At 54.4% G+C, this 21604-nt stretch overlaps 1 protein-coding gene across 1 annotated transcript in view; it reads left to right on the plus strand.

Annotated features, from left to right (window-relative positions):
* CFAP99 (cilia and flagella associated protein 99) overlaps positions 1–20714 on the plus strand; it is a 58133-nt gene extending 37419 nt beyond the window's left edge. The window contains exons 7-17 of the mRNA XM_049886599.1: positions 1062–1142; positions 1664–1738; positions 2991–3062; positions 3276–3364; positions 4473–4677; positions 14275–14416; positions 14577–14728; positions 15635–15840; positions 17916–18072; positions 18853–18998; positions 19726–20714. Of these exons, the coding sequence (XP_049742556.1) occupies positions 1062–1142; positions 1664–1738; positions 2991–3062; positions 3276–3364; positions 4473–4677; positions 14275–14416; positions 14577–14728; positions 15635–15840; positions 17916–18072; positions 18853–18957 (1284 nt within the window). The 3' untranslated portion in view covers positions 18958–18998; positions 19726–20714. The remainder of the gene's footprint in view (positions 1–1061; positions 1143–1663; positions 1739–2990; positions 3063–3275; positions 3365–4472; positions 4678–14274; positions 14417–14576; positions 14729–15634; positions 15841–17915; positions 18073–18852; positions 18999–19725) is intronic.
* Positions 20715–21604: the final 890 nt, after the last annotated feature.

The following is a 21604-nucleotide window of genomic DNA, read 5'->3' on the forward strand; positions in this document are numbered from 1 at the left end:
GCTCTTTGGAAACCTTATGGGACAGTTCTGCTCTGTCCTGTAGGGTTACTATGAGTCAGAATCGACTTGACTCGATGGTAACAGGTTTGTTTTTGGTTTTTTAGTAGATATCAGGCATAGTTGTAGGTACTGAGGATACACCTGCAAACAAAAATTTCTGTCCTCATGGAACATGAGTCCAGTGGGGAACTTTGTACCTATGTAGGCTTACAGGGTCCTTCTGACTGTAGGGGTGGAGAGGGGTGGTGAGGGGGTGATTTGTGGAGATGTTTCGAAGCAGGTGGTCAGGATTTGCACATGAATGTGGGTGTGAGAGACAGAAAGACACTGAGCGGGACCCTGAGAACTTGGCACAGGCAAGGAATCAGGGTTGGGGAGGCTGGGGAATGGAGGGCAATGATTCCGATTTGGACGTGATGCCTGTCAGGCTTGCAGGTGGAGAGGGCGTGGTGTCATAAGAACGCATGTAGGACTCTAGAGTTCAGGAGTGTCCAGGCTGGCTCCCACCTACCCCTCCGTAGACACTGTTCCCTCCAAGGTCACTGAGGGCCTCCCAGAGCTGGACCCAATGGACACGTCTCAGGTTGCCCTGGTCTCTGCAGTATTAAGTCAGGGGCCCCTCCCCTTCATGGAGTCCAGGACACCCCCTTGGCCTCTTCTCCCCGTCAGCCACTTCCCGCATCCACTGCCCAGTCACTCATCCTGGGCCCATCCTTCCCGTAAGCCACCTTCTCTTCTCACTCTTTGCCCAGCCCCTACCCCTGCCCCATGCTGAGCCCCAGACCCCTGTATCCACTGCTGGCTGGCTGTTCTTCCCTTCCCCTCCCCTCCCCAGATACTCACCAACACCCAGTGGGCTCAGGTCCGAGCTCAGCAGCTCCCATGCCAGACCTGCTTTTGCTACGGCTCAGGCACTATATCTGCCTCTTCTCTGTCTGAACCCAGAGTCACCCTGGCCACCGCCTCCCTTCACCCACACCAGGTGGCCACCAGCCTGCATTCTAGACACCCCTCCCATCTGCAGCTGTCTGACCCCGGGCTCTTCTTCCCGCCACCCACAGATCCCACAGAGCACCTATCAGCTGCCTAAGGAGCAGCAGCTGCTGGAGATGACCAAGAGGTATAACCGCTGGAAGGCCGAGGTGAGCTGCATGTGGCCTTGCCCTCTGAGACCACCATCTGGGGGGTGTATGAGGGTAGGAGCACCCTCCCCAGCTGATTGTCCCCATGGGAATGAGGCCATGGGACAGGTCACCCAATGCAGCTGGAACGTCCAGGCCCCCCAGGGACAGTCTCAGCATGTTGACCCCTCCCAATCTGCAAACCCCCAGAGCATCAAAGAGCAGAGGGGTTCTCTGCTGAAGGTGTTGTGGGGGACAGAGAAGGGGGGCGAGGTGGGGAGGAGGAAGACAGGCAGGGAGGAGGGAGAGGAAGGGGATGGAGGAGGCGGGAAAGGTGAAGTGGGAGAAGGAGGTGGGAGGGGAAGAAGCATGAAGACGAAGAAGAGGCAGGAGGACAAGAGGAGGAGGTGATGAGGAGGGAGAGGGGAGGAGGAGAAGCAGGAAAGAAGGAGAATGACCGTGAGGCGAGCAGGAGAAGGAAGAGCTGGTTGGTACCTTCCTGCGGGCCGCGCGGGGTGAGGCCCAGCCACGTGTTGCTGCAGGAGCTGCTGCTGAAGGCGAACCTGGAGGAGCTGCGCTGCGCCATGCCCAGGTCCCGCGGGGAGTCCCTGAAGCAGGTAAGGCCGGGCTCCCCGTGCAGGCCTCCAGGCAGGAGCGTGTCCTCATGTCGCACGGAAGTTCTTCCAGAAGCCACAAGCCCTTACTGAGCATTTCTCCACTGGGGGCCATCAAGGGGCAAGTGTCTGTGCTGGTGGAAAAGTGCCCCCACAGCCACACTGTTCCTGCTGGGCAGGGTTGACACAGGGAGGTGTAGATGGGGGCAGGTGTAGACAGTCCAGGTGCAGAGGTGGGTGAGTATAGACGGGGCAGGTGTAGACAGTGCAGGTGTAGAGGTGGACAGGTGTCACAGGGGCAGGTGTAGACAGGGCAGGGGTAAACGGGGCAGGCATAGACACAGGCAGGTGTAGAGGCGGGCAGGTGTGGACGGGGGCAGGTGTAGACAGTGCAGCTGTAGAGGTGGACAAGTGTGATCGGGGCAGGTATAGACGGAGGCAGATATACACAGGACAGGTGTAGATGGGGCAGGTGTAGACAGGGCAGGCGTAGACACGGGCAGGTGTACATGGGACAGGTGTAGACACAGGCAGGTGTAGACACTGCAGACATGGGCAGGTGTAGAGACGGGCAGGTGTAGAGGGGCAAGTGTAGAGGAGGCAGGTGGAGACACAGGCAGGTGTAGAGGCCCATCAGAAACAACGGGGAGGAAACTCACAGGGAAAACAGCAACAGCTGCTGCTATCTCTGGGCATTTTATGAATTTTCCACACTGAACATTTAATGTTTCTATAAGAGAAAAACTCACAATATATTTGTGAAAAAAGACAAAGTAGGACGAGGAAGCTCAGGGTGAGGAAGCACCAGTTCTCCTCCTGATACTCCTGCAGACGGGCTGCCTGTGCCCTCCTCTCCTGAGTCCCCACCTAAGTGCCCCAAACAGGCAGAAGTAGGCCACCCTCCAGAGCAGCTAGGGAGTGGCCCTTTACCAGCTATCCCCTGCTGTAGTTCTGACGCCTCCCCAGGGTGTGTCCACAGAGCAGTGGCAGGCAGACCTGGGGAGCAGCCCAGGTCTGTAGGCCCCGCACCTTCCCTGCTTCCTTACCTGGGCAGGCCAACGCCTCAGCAAGGCAGGAGGTGCTGGAGGCCAGAGGTGCTGCCCTTCGGGGACTGTGGGTGGGCAGGGTAGGAACAGTGAAGGGCGCTGGTGTCAGGACGCTGGGGCCCTCACTCACCCAGGCTCGTTTTCTGCTGGGATTTGGGGGCACCTGGTGGGCATAGGGGCCAGGTTGCTGGCTCTGTTCTGTTCTGCAGGGCTCCAAGAAGAAGCTGAAGTTCCGAGTCCCACCCCGGATCCACAGGACACCAAAACTGACCTTCTACAGGGTGAGGGACACACAGACCATCGGGGCAGGCACGGGTACCGGGAGAGAAGGGTGTGAACCTGGTGCCTACCCGCTGTGTCTGTTCTGCTCTGGGGGTAGGATGGCCTGTGCTGGGGGACCTGAAGCCCTCAGGACAGGCCTGCCCCTTGCAGTGGGCAGGTGTGGAGGGCAGGAGGGTAGCAACCCTCCAGCCAGCCCCTCTGGTCTCCCACAGCCCAACAATGTCCCAGTCAAGCTGAACGCTGCTGCCATCCTGCGAGAAGGGGCCTTGTACCAGCGGCAGGTGGAGAAGGAGCTGCAGAGGTGGGGCACTGGCCACGTGAGGCTGGGATGCTCCCCAGGGGCTGCTTCTCACAGGGCCCCTCCCAGACCCCACACCTTGGGCAACAGCTCAGAACCCACAGTGTAGTGGGGGGGTGAGAGGGTGGTGGGAGCAGGGGGGCTGGCTTTTCCGGGAGCAAAGGGGGTGACAGGCAGAGAAAGGAGGCGGAGCACAGGCAGGATGGTGAGGCTACCATGCTGCAGAGGAGAGGTGCCAAGCCAGAGGGCAACAGAGTCATGTCAGCCTTTTATGGAGACTGTCCTGGCTCAATGAGGGTGATGGAACAGGGTAGGAGTCTTAGCAAACACCCGGGCCACCCAAACCTTCCTCAGGGGCCACCTCCTCCTCAAACCCCTTCCTGCTGCTCAACTGTAGGAGGGCAAACCTCTGTGCTCACCCAGGCCGCTCTCCACATCTGTGCATCGGGCTATGCGTAGGAGCTGGGGTGGCTGGCCAGAGGGATGGCGATGGACAGAGAAGTGGATGGAGGGATGGTGGATGGACAGAGGAGTGGACAGAGAGATGACAGGTGGACAGATGGATGGATGGAGGGATGGTGGATGGACAGAGGGGTGGATGGAGGGATGACAGGTGGACAGATGGATGGATGGAGGGATGATGGGTGGACAGATGGATGGATGGAGGGATGGTGGACGGACTGAGGGGCAAGCAGAGGGATAGACAGAGGGATGTCAGGTGGACAGAGGAATATGGGTGGACAGAGAGATATTGGGTAGACAGATGGGCAGATGGGTAAAGAGAGGGATGGTGGATGGACAGACAGGTGGAAAGAGGGATGGTGGGTGGGAGGACAAGTGAACAGAGATAGTGAATGGACAGAGAGACAGTGGATGGACAGACAGTGGGCAGAGGAATGGCAGGTGGTAGATGGGTTGACAGAGGGATGAGCAGATGAATGAAGGAGTGCACAGATGTGGCTGATGTCTGGACGGTGGGTAGGGGTAGCGGTAGGGGTGGCCAAGGAGGCTGGCAGCCCACACCTGTGAGGGCCTGGCCGGGCCCCCTGGGCAGTGTAGGTCCTGGTCACAGGAGAAACCCCAAGCCATGCCTCTGGGCCATCCTCCCCAGGGTTGACAAGCTTGTGGATGGGGCTGGGGACTTCTCCGAGTTCCTGGAGTGGCAGAAGAAGATGCAGGCAAAGGACCGGGAGGAGCAGCTGGCCACGGAGGAGTACCGGAGGCTGCAGGGGAAGCTCAGCCACGAGGAGGCCATCCTGGCCCGGCAGAACCTGGTGCAGGAGAACAAGCAGAAGGCAGAGCAGAAGAAGGAGGAGGTGAGGGGGCTGCGTTCTGTGTCATGGGGACGTGGGGGCCAGGCCTGCTGAGTTGTCTGACCACCCTGAGCCGTGGCCCGCAGAGAAGCCAAGTGCACAAGTCGTGGTCCTTGTAGTCACTGACCTCCAGGCTGACCCCAGGTCATTTCCTCCTAAGACCCAGACAGTGACAGTGGTTTCTCTGTCCCCCTTGAGTCAGCTGGGCTGAGTGCACTTCTAGCCCAGCCTGCAGGGTCAGTTGTTCCATACACACCTTGGAGGTCCCTCAGGGAAGACCTGCCCTTCTGGCAGAAACTTCTGGAAGGCTGACATGTTTAGGTATGGTGTCCTCTCCTACAGAAAGGTTTGTGGACATCCACTTTACTACCTTAGAAGTGCCTGATGTATCAGTCCTGGCTCCTCCTCCTCTGGAGACAGGCTGCCAAGGTGGGGGCCCCCAACCCGTGTGACCAAAAGCTTATTCCTTCCAGCAAGCCTCGCAGTGACTAGGCTAAAGAGAGAACCCGCTGGGCCTCGGCAGGCAGGACGTGTGGCTCTGTCTGTCCTGAGAATGGGTCCCTCTGAGGGCAGGCAGTCAGGGATGCGATTGTGGGCCACACAAATGACTTCCTTTGATAGACTCATCTGTGTCCGTTTGTATTCAGTTTTAGGGTTTGACTTTCCCTTCCTTTTTGTTGTTGTTAGTTGACATCGAGTCAGCCCCAACTCATGGCTACCCCACGTGCAACAGAACGAAACACTGCCCGGTCCCACGCCATCCTCACAATCACTGCTATGTTTCAGCCTATGGTTGCAGCCACTGTGTCAATCCATCTCATTGAGGGTCTTCCTCTTTTTTGCTGACCCTCTACCAAGCATTTACCTTCTCTTGGGATTGGTCCCTTCTGATAACATGTCAAAGTAATGAGACAAAGTCTCAGCATCCTCATTTCCAAGGAGCATTATTCCAAAATATATTTGTTTGTTTTTCTGACAGTCCATGGTATATTTAATATTCTTCACCAACACCATAAAATCAAAGGCATCAATTCTTCTTCAGTCTTCCTTATTCATTGCCCAGTTTTTGCATGTATATGAGGCGAGTGAAAATACCATGGCCTGGGTCAGGCACACGTTAGTCCTTAAAATGACATCTTTGCTTTTTATCACGTTAAAGAGGTCTTTTGAAGCAGATTTGCCCAATGCAATATGTTCTTTGATTTCTTGACCTCTGCTTCCATGGGTGTTGATTGTGGATCCAAGTAAAATGAAATCCTTGACAACCTCGATCTTTTCTCCGTTTATCATGATGTTGCTTACGGGTCCAGTTGTGAGGATTTTTGTTTTCTATATGTTGAGATGTAATCCATACTGAAAACTGTAGTCCTTGATCTTCATGAGTAAGTACTTCAAATCACCTTCGCTCTCAGCAAGCAATGTTGTGTCATCTGCATAACACAGGTCGTTAATGAGTCTTTCTCCAGTCCTGATGCTGTGTCTTCTTCATACAGTCCAGCTTCTCAGATTATTTTCTCAGCATACAGATTGAATAAGTATAGTGAAAGGATACATTCCTGATGAATACCTTTCTGATTTTATGCCACGCAGTATGCCCTTGTTCTGTTCAAACAATCGCCTCTTGGTCTATGTACAGGTTCCTCAGTTAACTGTTCTGGAATTCCCATTCTTCATAATCTTATCCATAATTTGTTATGATCCACACAGTTGAATGCCTTTGTATAGTCAATGAAACTCAGGTAAACATCTTTCTGGTATTCTCTGCTTTCAGCCAGGATCCGTCTGACGTCAGCAATGATATCGCTCATACCAATAGGCTTTTATTATTAGGTACCTTAAAACACTTCCAGCCTCTACCCATTAACCACTTTCAAAACCAGCCCCACATCTAGGCATCTACTAGCTCAGCACCCCACTCCTCTGGCACCAGATTCTGTCTTCGTCACCTACTGCTGCTGTAACAGAAATACCACAAGGGGATGGTGTCTTAGTCACCTACTGCTGCTATAACAGAAATACCACAAGAGGATGGCTTTAACAGAAATTTATTTTCTTACAGCCTAGGAGGCTAGAAGTCCAAATTCAGGGTGCCAGCTCTAGAGGAAGGTCCTTGTCTCTTCTGAGCTTTTGCTCCTGGGTAATCTTCATGTCCTTGGCATCCCCCCCCCACAGTCTCTCTTTGCTAGCTTTCATTTAGTCTCTTTTATATCTCAAAAGAGATTGACTCAAAATACACCCTACACTAATCCTGCCTCATTAACACTACAAAGACAACCCATTCCCAGATGGGGTTATAACCACAGGTATTTAAAAAAAAAAAAAAAAAACCCTGTTGCCATTAAGTTGATTTCTACTCATAGCAACCCTATAGGACAGAGTAGAGCTGCCCCATAGGGTTTCCAAGGAGCAGCTGGTGAATTCAAACTCCTGACCTTTTGGTTAGCAGCCAAGCTCTTGACCACTGCATCATCAGGGCTCTGATTTACAACACATATTTTGGGGGGACACAATTCAATCCATAATAAATAGAGAGCCCCATGTGAAGGTCTGGGGAGGCAGCCAGTTCCCAGGGATGTGTTGGCGAACCCCGGGCCTTGCAGACTGTCGTTATAATTACAGGGCTTGAGAGCGGTATCCCAAACCCAAGAGTTTCATCCTTCCAAGTCTGGCTGGCCTGCCTGGGTCCATCTTTCTATGTCCAGAAGCTCCTCTACACATCTATTATGACCAATATTTCTCCTTAATGAATTAGTCAGATCATTGTTCTTGTTAGGTGCCGTTGAGTCGGTTCCAACTCATAGAGACCCTACATGCAACAGAACAAAACACTGCACCATCTTCACAATCGTTGCTATGCTTGAGCCCATTGTTGCAGCCACTGTGTCAATCCAGATTAACCAACCAACCAACCCACCCATTGCTGTCAAGTAGATTCCGACTCATAGCGACCTTATAGGGCAGAGTAGAACTGCCCCGTGGAGTTTCCAAGGAGCGCCTGGTGGATTTGAACTGCTGACCTTTTGGTTAGCAGCCATAGCGCTTAACCACTACGGCACCAGGGTTTCCCAATCCAGGTTAGTTGGCACTAAATATTTGAAGAGAAAAATAATTTTAATTCTTTTTTTGCAGTTCATTTTGAACTCATTGCTTTTATAGCCTAGTGCTGCCATGACAAAATACCACCAAGTGGGTGACCTTCAAAAATAGAGATTGATTCTCTCACAGTTCTGGAGGCTGTAAGTTCAAATTCAGACAGTTGGCAGGACCACACTCTGTCTGCCCACTGTAAGGGAAGACCCTTCCTTGTCTCTTGCAGCTTCTGAGAGCCCGGGTGTTTTTTGGAGTTCCTTGGGTTGTAGAATCAGGGTCACATGACACCTCCTTCCTATGTGGATTCTCTCTCTGGGTCTGTTCTCCCCTTTTATAAGACACCACTCAGAAAGTGTTAGCACTAGGGTCCACACTGCACTGATATGACTTAACTAATAATATCCTCCAAGAAAGACCTATCTCCCCGAACAAGGTCATATTCACAAGTACAGGAGTTAGGACTCAAGTGTATCTTTCTGAGGGACAGGATTCAATTCACAACACAACTCTCATTTGTTTGTTTTTAATAAGTCTTTCTGCTTGTTGTCCTCTTTTTTAAAATAATTTAATTTTTTTGTTGTTGTTTTTGAGAATATACACAGCAAAATATACACCCATTTCCACAGTTGCTACACGTACAATTCGGTGACATGGTTTACATTCTTCACGTTGCGCAACCACCCTCCTTTTCCGAATTGTTCCTCCGCCGTTAGCATAAATTCACGGCCCCCTAAGTTTCCTGTCTAACCTTTCAAGTTGCTCTTGTCAGTTTGATCCCAGATAGACAGATGGTTCTTTAGAAGAACACAATGCTCAAGGCAGGCGTTCTTTACCAGTGAAGCTAGACTAATGTCTGGCCTAAAGAAGACCCGTGAATTTTTGGTTTAAGGTTTAAAGATTATCTCAGAGCAACAGTTTCAGGGGTTTATTCAGCTTCCATGGCTCCAGAAAGTTGGGCTTCACATGTTTTAATGAACTATCATTTTTACTCCTTTGTGAGGCTCTATTACAACAACCTGGCCCCTTGGGGCCCCTTTCTGCTTCCCTGTTGTTCTTTGCGCTCCCTTCTTGGGCCTTTGAAAACACCTTTTCTTTTCAAAAGCAGGGTGTTTTGGGCCCACCTGCATTTTCTCTGCTTAAGACACAGACTCAGTTATTCTCCCAGGACCCCTTCCCCCTGGTCACAGAGACCAGAATTAAGTTCCAAATCTAGGTGCTAGGGAGCTTTCCTGGACTTTTCCACAGTGACCAGTGTTCAGGCACTCTAGCAACAGGGCTGAAAGGGAATGTATGTTTAAACTCATGAGTTTAACATTGGTATTTTTAAGTTAACTCTAATGTTGTCTTAAACTACTTGGATGTATTCTCTTCACTTAACTAATTTTACCCCCTTTAGGAGTCCCTGGGTGGCACAGTTAAGCGCTCTACTACTAGCCAGAAGGTTGGCGGTTTGAACCCACACAGAGGCCTGGCCATCTGCTTTTGAGAGATCACGGCCTTGAAAACCCTGTGGAGCAGCCTCTACTATGCACACTTGGGGTCGACTCCACATCAACTAACGGCAGCAATATCCCCTTTTAAAAATAGTTTTAGGAGCCATGCAAATAATTAGATATATTGAATAATAAAGTTTACTTTTTTTTTTTGGCCATCCTCACCATGAAATGAAGTTAATCTGGAATAGCAGTACCAGTATTCACACCAAACCCACTGGGGTCATGGGTGACCATTCTTTGAGTACATGTTACCAAAAATAGTATAAAATAAATAACAAATCCAGGCTTAGATAAGAAGAGGCTTTGTTGAGAAAGACAGACTTGTAATAGAGAGAAGGCCCCAGCCTCAGAAATCCACGAGTGTCTCAAGAATTAGGCAAAGAAGATGTTTCTTTTATGCAGACGAGACCGAACAAGCCTGGAAAGAGCCAGGTGGGGAAGCAGGATGAGAGCGTGGGTGACTGGACGACAGATCAGAGACTATTCACGTGAAGGCCAGCCTGTTCCCCTGGAAGGGTCCTCATGGAGGGACTGTCGGCTAGTGCAGGCTGAGGGTAGCCGGGGCTCAGGGACCTGGGGGAAGGAGAGAAGCTTCCCAAAGCTGGGTGAACAAGCATTTTGTTCTGATTGATCAGTGGGACAAGCAGTTGTGTTTCTCATTTCCAAAGGGAGGAGTGGAATTGGAACTAGGGCATCATGAGTCTCACCTAAGTCACGTGGGGTGGGTGGTTCTCTGCAGTGAGCCGTTCTGCACAAAGGTTGCGGCGGGGGAGGGGGGGCTCCTTTAACCCTCTCTGATTTCCAGGATCACAGGGCTCAGGGAAAATTTGTCATCATCAGCATGCAGTCAGATTCCATGTGGCTTTGGTTACATAACACTGCTCAGTGCTGTTGTTCATTTTCACCGTGTAGGTGTCCCTGCGAGGACTGTGGAAAGCTCTTACTTGGTGCACAGTAGGTGAGCAGGCCTTGCGGGACCCTGTTTAGCTGCAGGAGGGGTGGGGAAGTGTGTGGAAAACCGGTTGGACCTCTATAAAAACTCTCATTGCCATTGAGTCGATTCGGACTCATAACAACCCTATAGGACAGAGTAGAACTGCCCAATAGGGCTTCCAAGGAGTGGCTTCTGGATTTGAACTGCTGACCTTTCGGTTAGTAGCCAAACGCTTAGCCACTGCGACACCAGGGCCCCTGGACCTCCATAAGAAGCCCCAAAGATGCATCAGGCCACCTCTGGCCCCAAGTGGACTCTAGGTTGGGACCATAGGTCTGAGCTTCATGTCAGAGTAGACAGAGCCATGCATCTGACCCTGGACTCCTGCCAGTCAGCTGACCTACCATGCACTGCCCTGGTCATCCAACCTCATCTCGGGCCTTGCCAGCCTTGCCAGCTGGCCACACACTTGCTTTCCCCACACAGCACTGCCCACCCCCCGTTCCTGGCCTTTGCACTTTCTTTCCTGTCTTCTCGGTGTGCTCAGTGCTTGTGCTCCATTCTCTGCTGAGTCCTGAAGCTGTGCTGATGTGAAGGCCACAGGGGCAATGTCCCCTTTTCTGTGCACTGGCCACGGGCAGGGCACTGGGGTGGGTGCTGCCACAGCAGCTAGAGGAGCTGGACAGCTGGCCTTGATTCCCAGCAAAGAGCTGAAGCCCAGAGAGGCAGAGGGGTTTGCCCAGAGTCACACAGCTGGCTGGGTGGAGGTGGAACTCAAAGTCCTGTGGGTCCTGCTCCCCAGCTGGGCCTTCCCCACTGACCCATCCTGTCTCCCCGATTCTGTGTGCTTCTGTAAAGGCTAAGAGATGTGGCCTCTTCTCGTAGTCGTCTCTCCCTCATTCCCAGGACAAGGCTCCCTGGCACCTCTGCACTGTGGGCCACGCTGAAAAACCCCAGAGGGAGTCATACCCACAAGGGAGGACTCGGCCTGGGGTAGAGGACAGACCACAGGGACCGTGCCTCCTGGGTCCAGGCACTCCTCTGTGTTTGCTCATGGTTGACCTACTTGAGATAAGACTCATGCTATGTTCTAAAAGAAAAAAAAAAAAAATGTTCTAGCAGCCCCCTTTTTTTCACCTCACAGTTCCACACAAACATTTCTCCAGCTTATTACAAAGCTTTCAAAAGTATTTTTTTCAAGTAAACTTTTTGTTTTGTAACAGTTTTAGGGTTACAGAAAAGTTGCAAAGACAGTACAAAGATTTCCCTATACTTTACACCCACCCAGTTCCCATGTTATTAACATCTTGCCTTGCTGTCCAGTGGTGAAAGGAGTTAACAGTCTCAGCTGCTAACCACAAGTTTGGCGGTTCAAGTCCACCCAGAGGAGCCTGGGAAGAAAAAATCAGCCATTGAAAACTGTATGGGGCACAGTTGTACTCTGACACACGTGGAGCTACCACGAGTCAGAAGCGACTCGACCCCACTGGTGGCGGTGGATGTTGCTGTAGTATATTTGTCACAACTGAGAAACCAGTATTGGTACATTGCTATCAGCCAGGCTCCATAGTTTATTTGGGTCCCGAACCCTGGTGGCACAGTGGTTAAATGCCATGGCTGCTAACCAAAAGGTTGGTAGTTCCAATCCACCAGCTGCTCCTTGGAAACTGTGTGGGGCAGTTGCACTCTGTCCTGTAGGGTTGCTATGAGTCGGAACTGACTCCAGAGCAACAGGCTTGGGGTTTGTTTGGTGGCACAGTGGTTAAGCACTTGGCCGCTAACCGAAAGGTCATCGGTTCAAACCCACCAGCAGCTCTGCGGGAGAGAGCAGTGGCAGTCAGCCTCCGTGACGACGACAGACAACGGCCTCGGAGACCCGGAGGGGCCGTTCTGCTCTGTCCCGTCCTGTTGCTGGGAGTTGGAGTCCACTCAGTGGCCATGGGCTGGGTTTGGTTTTGATTTTGTGGCACAATGGTTAAACATTCGGCTGCTAACCAAAAGGTTGGTAGTTCAACCCCCCCAGCCGTTGCTCCTTTCCCTGGCCACCTGTTCCCGTAAAGATTACAACCCAGAAAACCCAACGGAACATTTTTACTCTGTCGTATGAGTCACAGATCGACTTGACCACACTAACAACAACACACTTTATTCAGCTTTCACCACTTTTTTCACTAATGCCCTTTTTCTGTCCCAGGAACGCCCAGGAGACCACATCACATTTAGTCATCATATCTCCTTACGTTCTTCTTGGCTGTGACAGGTTTTCAGACTTTCCTTGTTTTTGACGACCTTGACAGTTTTGAGGAGTGCTGGTCAGGTATCTGTAAAATGTCCCTCAGCTGGGGTTTGACTGATGTTTTTCTCATTAGACTGGGGTTGTAGGTTTTGGGGGAGGAAGATCACAGAGATGAAGTGGCCTTCTCAGCCCACCATCAAGGGTACATGCTTTCAACATGACTTATCACTGTTGGTATTGACCTTGATCACCCGGCTGGGATAGTGCTCACCTGATTTCTCCACTGTAATTATTGTCCCCCTTTCCATACTCTGCTCTTCGGAAGCGAGTCAGTAGGTGTGACCCACACTCCAGGGCAGGAGGCCTTAAGCTCCACCTCTGTGAGGACCACGTATCTACACCAGTTACTTGGAATCCTTCTGCATGGCAGATTTGTCTCCTCTCCCCCATTTATTTATTCATTCAATCATTTATTTATATCGGTGTGGACCCACGACTATTTAGTTTATACTTTTTGTTATAGTCCAATGCTACATTATTTATTTTGTTGCCCAAATTACCCCAGCTCCGACCATTGTGGGCTTCTTCTTTTGGCTCCTGGGTCCGTTTGACATGCACCCATCATTGTGTGTACTTCCCCACCTCCTGGTACTATCAGATGCTTCAAGCTCGTCTTGTATATTCACTGCCCCAGCCCTAAAATAGCCATTTCCCCAAGGGCCCTGGTTCCTTCTATTGGAGGATGGTACAAATGTAATTTTAATAGTATCCTAAGAGCCCAGTGTGGGATTATAGCACGAAGTACCCCATTTGTATCAAATTGCCTAGAATGAAATTGTACTGGGTTGAGAGAAGTTGCCATTTTTAAGGCTCCTTGATCCAGGCCAGCAACTTGCTTCACAGAAGGATTTCTTTATGCACAATCTCTAAGCCTGGGGGCCAAGCTGCCCCAGACCGTTTCTCTTGACTTATGGTACAGTTGAAGAGGGGCTCCACAAGGCTGGGTTTCCAATGGCTGCCTGGCAGTACTGGCCCAATGACAAAAGTTACAAGTCCCACACTGTCCTTCGTAGCATCTTAAGCACTAAAAATACCGTTCTGAATTGGTCACAGTAGCTCTAGACTGGAAACGCTGTGGCTGTCCGGCAACATTAGAAGGGGTCAGAGTTGTGGTATATGCACAGAAACGTACAGCAAACTATGACGACAGGCAACGGCGTGGGTGAATCTAAGTGCGAAAGAAGCAAGACACAGAAGGGACAAAGCCACGTTCTGTTGTTTAGGAACATATCCTTCTGGGGCACAAGGACAAAGAAAAGCTTGGGAATGACTGTCAGGACCAGCCAGGAGTCATTTCCTCCAGGGGAGGGGACGTGTGATGGGGGAACCAGGCGTTCCTCAGGGCCTGGCATGCCCTACATGTGCCCTACATTGTGGCCTGGACACCCAGCCCCACAGCTCTGGGTAAATGCACTGTCTTATCTCATATCTCGGGGCCAGGAGTGGGTGGGCTTCAGGGTAAATCTAGCATCTCTGACGAGGTTTCCCTGGGACTCTCGACTCCACCCCTAGGTTCATCCTCAGATCTGGGGAGGTAGCTGTGTGGTTCTGCGGTTCACACCATCCCCCATGACCACACTGGGAGGAGTGTGGGAGGTGGAACTTCCCCAGCAGGCAGCCCAACCTCCAGGGGACTGCCTGGAGTTGATTGGCTGAGACCCAGGTTCCTGAGTGACCCAAGGTGAAGGGCTGGGTTGAGTCCCCAGACCTTATGCCTCTCTGCTGGGCCAGAGCGGAACAGGCCCAGGGGACCAGCCCTCACCTTGAGGCCCGTTGTCTGGCAGACAGCGGAGCTGATGCAGCAGTATGCTGAGAGGCGCCTGCAGGAGGAAAAGTCCCTGAAGGAGCTGGTGGAGCAGGTGATGGAGGCACAGAAGAACGTCAAGGTGGCGCAGATGAAGCTTCTGAAGGGCCGCCAGCAAGCAGGTACGGTGGGTGAGCCGCTGCACGGAGTCCATACCCAGCTGCGCTCCCCGAGCAGGGCCTGGGCCTGGCACCCTGCCCACTGCTGGAAAGCAGGCCTGGTCAGCAGGCCCTGCAAGGAAGTCGCTCCCTGGCCCACTCGGCACCCTGCTTGGCCCCCAAGCTCAGGAGATGATGGAGGAGAGCCGGGAGCTGCTGCAGCGCAGTGCGCAGGAGGCCAAAGAGCAGCAGAGGCAGCGGTGTGCGCTTATCTCCCAGCTGCGCGCCATGGAGACGCGGCCCACACGCAAGGGCAAGCTGGTGGACCTGACCCAGGTGGGGACCCGCATCCCCAAACACTCCTCGTCTGATGCCCTAGAGAGCCCTCCTGTGTCTTACTGTGCTGGGCATTGACCTAGAAGGGCATGTCCAGAATTCCCCCCAAGGCCAAGGTGCGGTCTCACCCCACACCGTCGATGGCACTAGTTTTTTTTTTTTTTTTTTTTACTCATCACTAGCCATAGGCTCAGCACTCACTGTGCTGGGCCTGGGTCTGGCCCCAGGAGTTCACAGTCCTGCCGCAGGACAGACACTGCCCCAGGCCTCTGCAACCCCTGTGGATGGGGCAAGGGGGAAGGGAGGATAAGGCCCCTGGGGGCTGCATGGAGGAGGCCAGGCTGGCTGTTGAGCTGGTAGGTGGACCTGGGAAAGTGATGTGAGCCGGTTGGGGGCCTAGCCTGATCCCAGGGAATGGGAGCTTCAGGGCTTCAGGGGGTCGGGACTTGCTATAATTGAGAAGCCTCTGGAACACCCAGCTGGAGAGGAGCAGTCAGCCCGGAAGTAAGGTCCGCAGCAGGAGAGGGGGCTGGAGAGGCTGGATGGTGGCTGGGGGAGCCCAGGTCGTTATATGGGCAATACTGAAGCCAAGGAGGAAGGTCTACAGGGCAGGGGGGGTCAGGGCCTGCAGCCAGGAGCCCAGATAGTTCCCCCCAGGCTGTCCTCTGTGCTGCCCGGTGACCCTCCCAGGGGTTGTGCTTGCCGGGATGGGGTCTGAGCAGTGGCTTCAACACGGGGGCTGCAGAAAGGCCAGGGCTTAGCGGTGGGGCCGGTGCAAGTGGGGTGTGAGCTGTGAGGGACTGGCTGAGCCCGAGGCCGGGCCATCTGCGCCCCAGCTCCGGACCAGCTCACTCTCCCTGCCGGACACAGCACACTGCCAGCCTGGGGCCTCTTGCTACCCTGCAGATCCCCGGGTACGGGCTCGAGGGTGAGATGTCCATTGTGGAGCTGCGTGAGCGGCTGGCCCTGCTCAAGGAGACCCAGCAGCGAGTGCAGGAGGAGAAGCGGGACCAGATTATCCAGGGCAAGCGCACCCGGAGCCAGGAGCTGCAGAACACGGTGGAGCGGATCTCCCTGTGCCGTGCGGCCATGGGCAGGGCCGCCGCCCTGAGGTCGGTACCAGGGCACCAGGGCCGGGAGGGCGCCCAGCCACATCCTCCTTCCAACAGCCCACCACCCCACTGCCTGGGCAGTGCCCTGCAACAACTCTCCCCACGCCTATGGTTTTATTAGACAATTTCCAGGCATTCAGAAACGGTGAAAAGTTGCGCAGCGCTGGCTTGGATACCCATGACCTAAATCCTAAATGCAGTCCTTTTGCATCTAGGTTGCGGACATGACCTTTTGCCATATGTGCTTCATCTGGCTAGCTAGCTATCTGTCTTTGCTAACCCCCTTGGAGGTAGTTGCAGGCCGCAGACACCTGGCTCCTAAAATATTTCGGCATGCATCTCCTTAAAAATACGCATTGTCCTGCATAATGAGGGCACCGTGGTGCATCCAGAAGAAGGAACAGCAGTCCCCAATGTCATTGAACAGCCAGTCGCTATGCACATTTTCCAGGTGTCTCAAGGCTTCCTTTTCGTTTCAAATCAGGATCCATGTAAGGGTCAGACATTGCATTTGATTGTCAGCTCTCTCCAACCTCTTTCCATCTAGAATGTGCAAGTGCACACAGATGCACACGCGTTTTTGTTTGTTTTGGGGACGTTGTGGCGACTTTTTCAGCCCCGTGTACCTGTCCCGTGACAGCATGGTGAGGCACAGGTCAGTGTCACCCCCAGAGTTAGGCAGGCCCTTGGGCCCTGGCCTGATCTCATGGGCAACACAGCTGCTCCAGGGGAGGTGGCATCCCAGGCGAGCTGGAGCACAGCCTGGTCCAGAGAAACTATCTGCATGGGCCTGGGGTGGGGCAGGGTGACAGGTGGGTGAAAGGAGGGATGGTCTAATTCATGGTCAGTGGGAGGGGAAAGCCTTCATTTGTAGTTCTCTGAGTGACTGTTAGGTCCCTGGGTTGTGCAAACGGTTTACATTCGGCTACTAATTTAAGGTTGGCAGTTCAAACCCACCCAGCGGTGCCAAGGAAGAAAGGCCTGGCAATCTGCTTCCACAAATATTACAGCCAAGGAAAGCCTATGGAGCAGTTCTACTCTAACATGGGGGGTCGCCATGAATTGGAAATGACTCCATAGCAACAAGTTTGGATTTTATTTATTAATTTATTCATCCTGAGTGACTGCTGCTCTGTTTCCAGTTCAGAGGAGGCACATGACAAGCGCAGGTCGGGGCTGCCTGGGGAGGGCTGGCTGGCCACCCAGCAGGTCCCCAAGGCGGCAGCCCCCCAGGGAGACTTCACCACTTCTTTGATGCTGGCTTTCCGCCTGGCAGACCCCAAATGCAGTCTGGTCAGTGTTGAGGAGCCTCTGAGAGTCCAACTCAAGCTAACAGAGCTCTTGAAGTCCCTGCCTGCAGCCAGATCCCACTGGCATTAACTCACAAGGAGCAGTTTAGGGGCAGGAGGCTGCCCAGTCCTGGGGTGGTGCTGAAGAGCAAGCAGGCACAGGGAACAGCACTTGAAAAGGCCTTAGGCTGTGATGTGCCCTTGAGTCAACAGAGAATGTCAGGTGAGTTTCAGAAAAAAAGCTGGTCCACGTATGGAAAAGATTTGGAAAGATACCAAAATATTACCAAAAAACCCAAACCCACTGCTTCAAGCCCATTCCAAGTCATAGCGACCCCATACGGTTTTCAAGGGTGTGAATCTCTGCCAGATCTTTCTCCCACGGAGCGGCTGTTAGTTTCCAGTCGCCGAGCAGTGTAACCACTGGGCCACACAAATATTAGCAGAGGTTATCTCTAATGGCAAAGGGTGTGTGAGATGACAGGTTTTCTTTGTTTTTTACATCACACACATGTATACACGTGTAATACTTATTTTTAAATTCTTAGTAAAAAGAACAAAAAGGTGGAGGCGCTGGCGTGGCCCCACCTCAGCCCCTACCAAAGATCAGCACGGCTGGCGCCGGCTCCTGGGCGGGAACACTCAGCTGTCCTAGGGGCCTCGCCCTCTGTGCCAAAACCCTTCCGGCTTAGTCGCAGCGCAAGTAGGGGCTTCCCCTGGGCGGCCGCCGCGGCCCGTGTCCCACCCGGCTCTGGCCTCGGCCGTCCGCCCTGTCGCCCGGCTCAGGTGGGAGGAGAAGAAAGGCCCGGCAGCTGCCCAGGGCTCCCAGGACGAGCGCGTGCTGGAGCTGCGGCGCCAGATTGCAGAGAAGGCGGCCGAGCGCCAGAGACAGGAGGCTGCGCTGCGCGTGTCGGCGCCGCGGGCCGCGCGCCCCAAGCCCCGGGTGAGCCTGGGCGGCGCGGCGGGCGGGCGGAACGGCGAGCAAGGGGCCCACGGGAGATTTCGGGGGCCGGGCAGGGTGCTGGAGGCGGGGTGCCAGGGTGGGGAGGCCAGCCGGGTGCGGCGGGGGGAGCGGTGTCCGGTGCAGGAGTGCAGAGTACCAGGTGGGCAGCGGGGTACGCGAGAGAGGGCGGAAAGTGTGGGGACTCGGGACGGATTACCCAATGTGCAAGGTAGCACGTGTTTACTTGTGTTTACTCATCCGTAGTGCACAATTCCACCGGGTTTATGTGCGGAAATTAGTAACTAAGCACAAGTCGGCCCGTGGGTATCATGCTTACTGTAAGCCGGTGCTCACTGGTTAATCCGCTCCTGCAGCGGTAGGTGGGCCCGGCGGTGTACTGGGGAGGGGAGCGCGGTGGGGACCCGGGAGGGGTGCGTAGGGGAGGAGGGTGGCGTGGGAGCAGACTCGTTGGTATGCCAGCAGGGCGCGGGGTGCGGCGGTGGGTGCGGGATCTCCGGGGGGGTCCAGGCTGTATGCATGGGGGACGTGGTGAGCGTTCGGGGGACCCGGCTGTGTCCGTGGGGGTTCGGGCCGTGATGTGTGGTGGAGACGCGATGTCTGGTCGTGGCGTGGTGTCCGTGGGGGGATTCGGTGTCCGGTGGGGACGCGGTGTCCAACAGGGCGCAGTGTCCCTGGGAGGCGCGGTATGCGGTGGGGGGAGCGGTGTCCGGTGGGGGCACCGTGTTCTTGGGGACCCACGCTGATGCCCACCCTCCGCAGGCGCAGCTGGAGGCGCAGCACTGGCTGGAGCTAGAGCGGAGCCGCGAGCGAAGGATGCGGGCCGTGCAGCGGGAGGGCCCCGCGCGCCGCCTGGAGGCGGCCTGACCCCGGCGCCCTACCGGCCTCCTGCTCTTCCCCAGAATAAAGTGTGCGGCCCTTAGCGTGCCTCCTTTCCCTCCGCCGCAGCGCGCTCCCTCTGCGCTCCTTGTCCGCCCGCCGCCACGCCCCTGCGCGCCCCGCCCTCCCTCCGCCACGCCCCCTGCGCTCACGGTGACCCCGCCGCCAATCTTCCCGCCCGCTCGCTGCCACGCCCCCTAGTTGCCACGCCCACCATGCGCCACGCCCCCCTGCGCTCCGCCAATCTTCCTGCCCGCTCGCCGCCACGCCCCCTGCGCGCCCCGCCCTCCCGCCGCCACGCCCCCTGCGCTCCCGGTCCCTCCCCGCCAATTTTCCTGCCGGCCCGCTGCCACGCCCCCAGTTGCCCCGCCCTCCCGTCGCCACGCCCCCTCGCCCCGCCGTCACGCCGACACGCCCCTGCGTCCCCCCGCACCCCCGCCGCCACACCCCGCCTGTGACCCCGCCCCGCCCGGGCCTGCACGTGCCCAGTGAAGGGTTGCAGGTCGAGTACTGCGCAGGCCGTGCCACTGTTGCTTGGTACATATCAAGCTAGATTAGTTTCGGGTTTTTATCTGGAATTTAACTGGGCGTCCTATACTTTTATATGTTAAGTCTGCCATCCTTGCCCAGATCCTGGCCCTTCCCTGGGTCCCAGCCCAAAGTTGCCCCATTCCACCGCCCCCGCCCCCGGCAGCCCCCACCACGGCCCCCACCTCCTAACAGCCCCCTCAGCATACACAAACCTGGAATCTCCAGCACCGGCTTGGAATTGCCATCCCTGTCCAGTGCCAGGTGGCTTTACCTGGGGACCCCCCCCAAGACTGGAAGTGGCCAGCCTTCACATGCCTCGTCTCCTGTAGCCCTCACAGTGACCCTGGGGATTAGCAACTGTCCCCCATCCTGCTGAGGCCACGGTTCTCAGAGAGGTAAGGTGACCAGTCCAGAATCAGGACACAAAGTTAAGCTTTGGCGACTTGAGCACCCCACCCCCAGCTGTCCCAGCATCAGCAAGGGGCCAGCATCCAACAAGGTTAAGGGTGCTGGATCACAAGCTCCCCAGGACTGGGACCAGGACAGATTCACTCTCCCGGACCCCCAGCCCCAGCACCTAGGCGTGGCCTTGAGGACAAGCCTTTGAAGTGCATTCACAAGGAGGAAATGCTGCCTCAAGAATGAAGCACAGTGTGTGGTGGGACCCCTGGAAGGAGAAAGCAGGATGGGCCCGTGGTGGGGAGGGGGCGGGGGAGAAGGGGAAGAAAGGAAGGAAGGGCTGGAAACTCCCAGAGAGGATAGACATCCCGGAGAGACTCCCCCACCCCATATCCTCCATAAGCCTTTAGGTGATGGCACGTCAGAGGGGGTAGCTGTGGTGTACCCAAAGGGTGGCCCCTAGGGCACATTCAGACCAGGAAGGTGGGCGTTTCAGCAGTGACAAGAGGAGACGAAAGACCAGAGGCATCTCCTAATTAATATTCTGAGCTGTGTCAGAACGCCAGGATTTCCCCACAACCCAGGCTAGTAAGGAGAGGAATTTCCCACCTTTCTGCTGAATCGGGGCTGGGAGCAGACGAAATTTCACTGAAATAAATAAACATGACATCTCTTACATCCTGTGTTGTGCAATAAAATTCAAATCAATTTCATTCAATATTGAGGAAATACATTGAAGATTACCATCCAGAGAGACTCCCTCAGGGCTCTGAGTGAACTCAGGCCTGTTCAAATGGGCTTCAGTCGCAAGTGACACACCTCTCTCTGGCTTTCAATTCAGTAGTTCATGGAACTAGCAGTTCCTGCAGAGGAAGAAAAGTCTGCGTGGGTGTCTGAGCAAATACCCTGGCAAGTGGGGGGAATTACCCTTCATCTATCAAGCTGGACTCTGGAGCAGAGGGGGTAGGTGGTGGCCAAGCAAAATCGGGGTGCTGTTGGCAATAATAATGAAGGGGGTGGTGGTTCAGTGTAGAATTCTCACCTTCCATGTGGAGGCCTGGTGTGATTCCCGGCTGGCCAATGTGCCTCATCCAGAGCCAGCACTTGTCTGTCAGCAGAGGCTTGTGTGTTGCTGTGATGTTGAACAGGTTTCAATGGAGCTTCAAGACTAAGACAGACTATGAAGAAAGGCCTGAAGATCTATTTCTGAAAATCAGCCAGTGAAAGCCCTGTGGTCCACAACCAGTCAGGGAGAAAGTGCAGGACCGAGCAGCGTTTCATTTTGTTGTGCGTGGGCTAGCCGTGAGTTGGGACTGACTCGATGGCAGCTACCGAGCAGCGTTTCATTTTGTTGTGCGTGGGCTAGCCGTGAGTTGGGACTGACTCGATGGCAGCCGCCAACAATATTGGCAATGACGCTGGCTGGCAGGTAACAAGGTCCCTGACTACGTACCACACTCCTGAACCTGGACAGCTGCTCAGAGCTGGCTTGCCAGCACCTGGGGACTCTTCCAGGTACTCTGCTCCTACAAACCTGAGTTAGAGCAGGCCTTGGGCCATTCTCTAGAGGATGTGGCCTGAAGGCAGCCCTTATGTGGTAAACGTCAAAAATGTCTCCTTGTACCCATGCCTTTGCCATATGACTTGACACCTCCTCCCACCAACACGTGAAGTCTGATTCTCCCAGCCCTTGAATCTGACTTGC

The sequence above is a fragment of the Elephas maximus genome, chromosome 5 (assembly GCF_024166365.1).
Source record: "Elephas maximus indicus isolate mEleMax1 chromosome 5, mEleMax1 primary haplotype, whole genome shotgun sequence".
NCBI classification, from domain to species: domain Eukaryota; kingdom Metazoa; phylum Chordata; class Mammalia; order Proboscidea; family Elephantidae; genus Elephas; species Elephas maximus.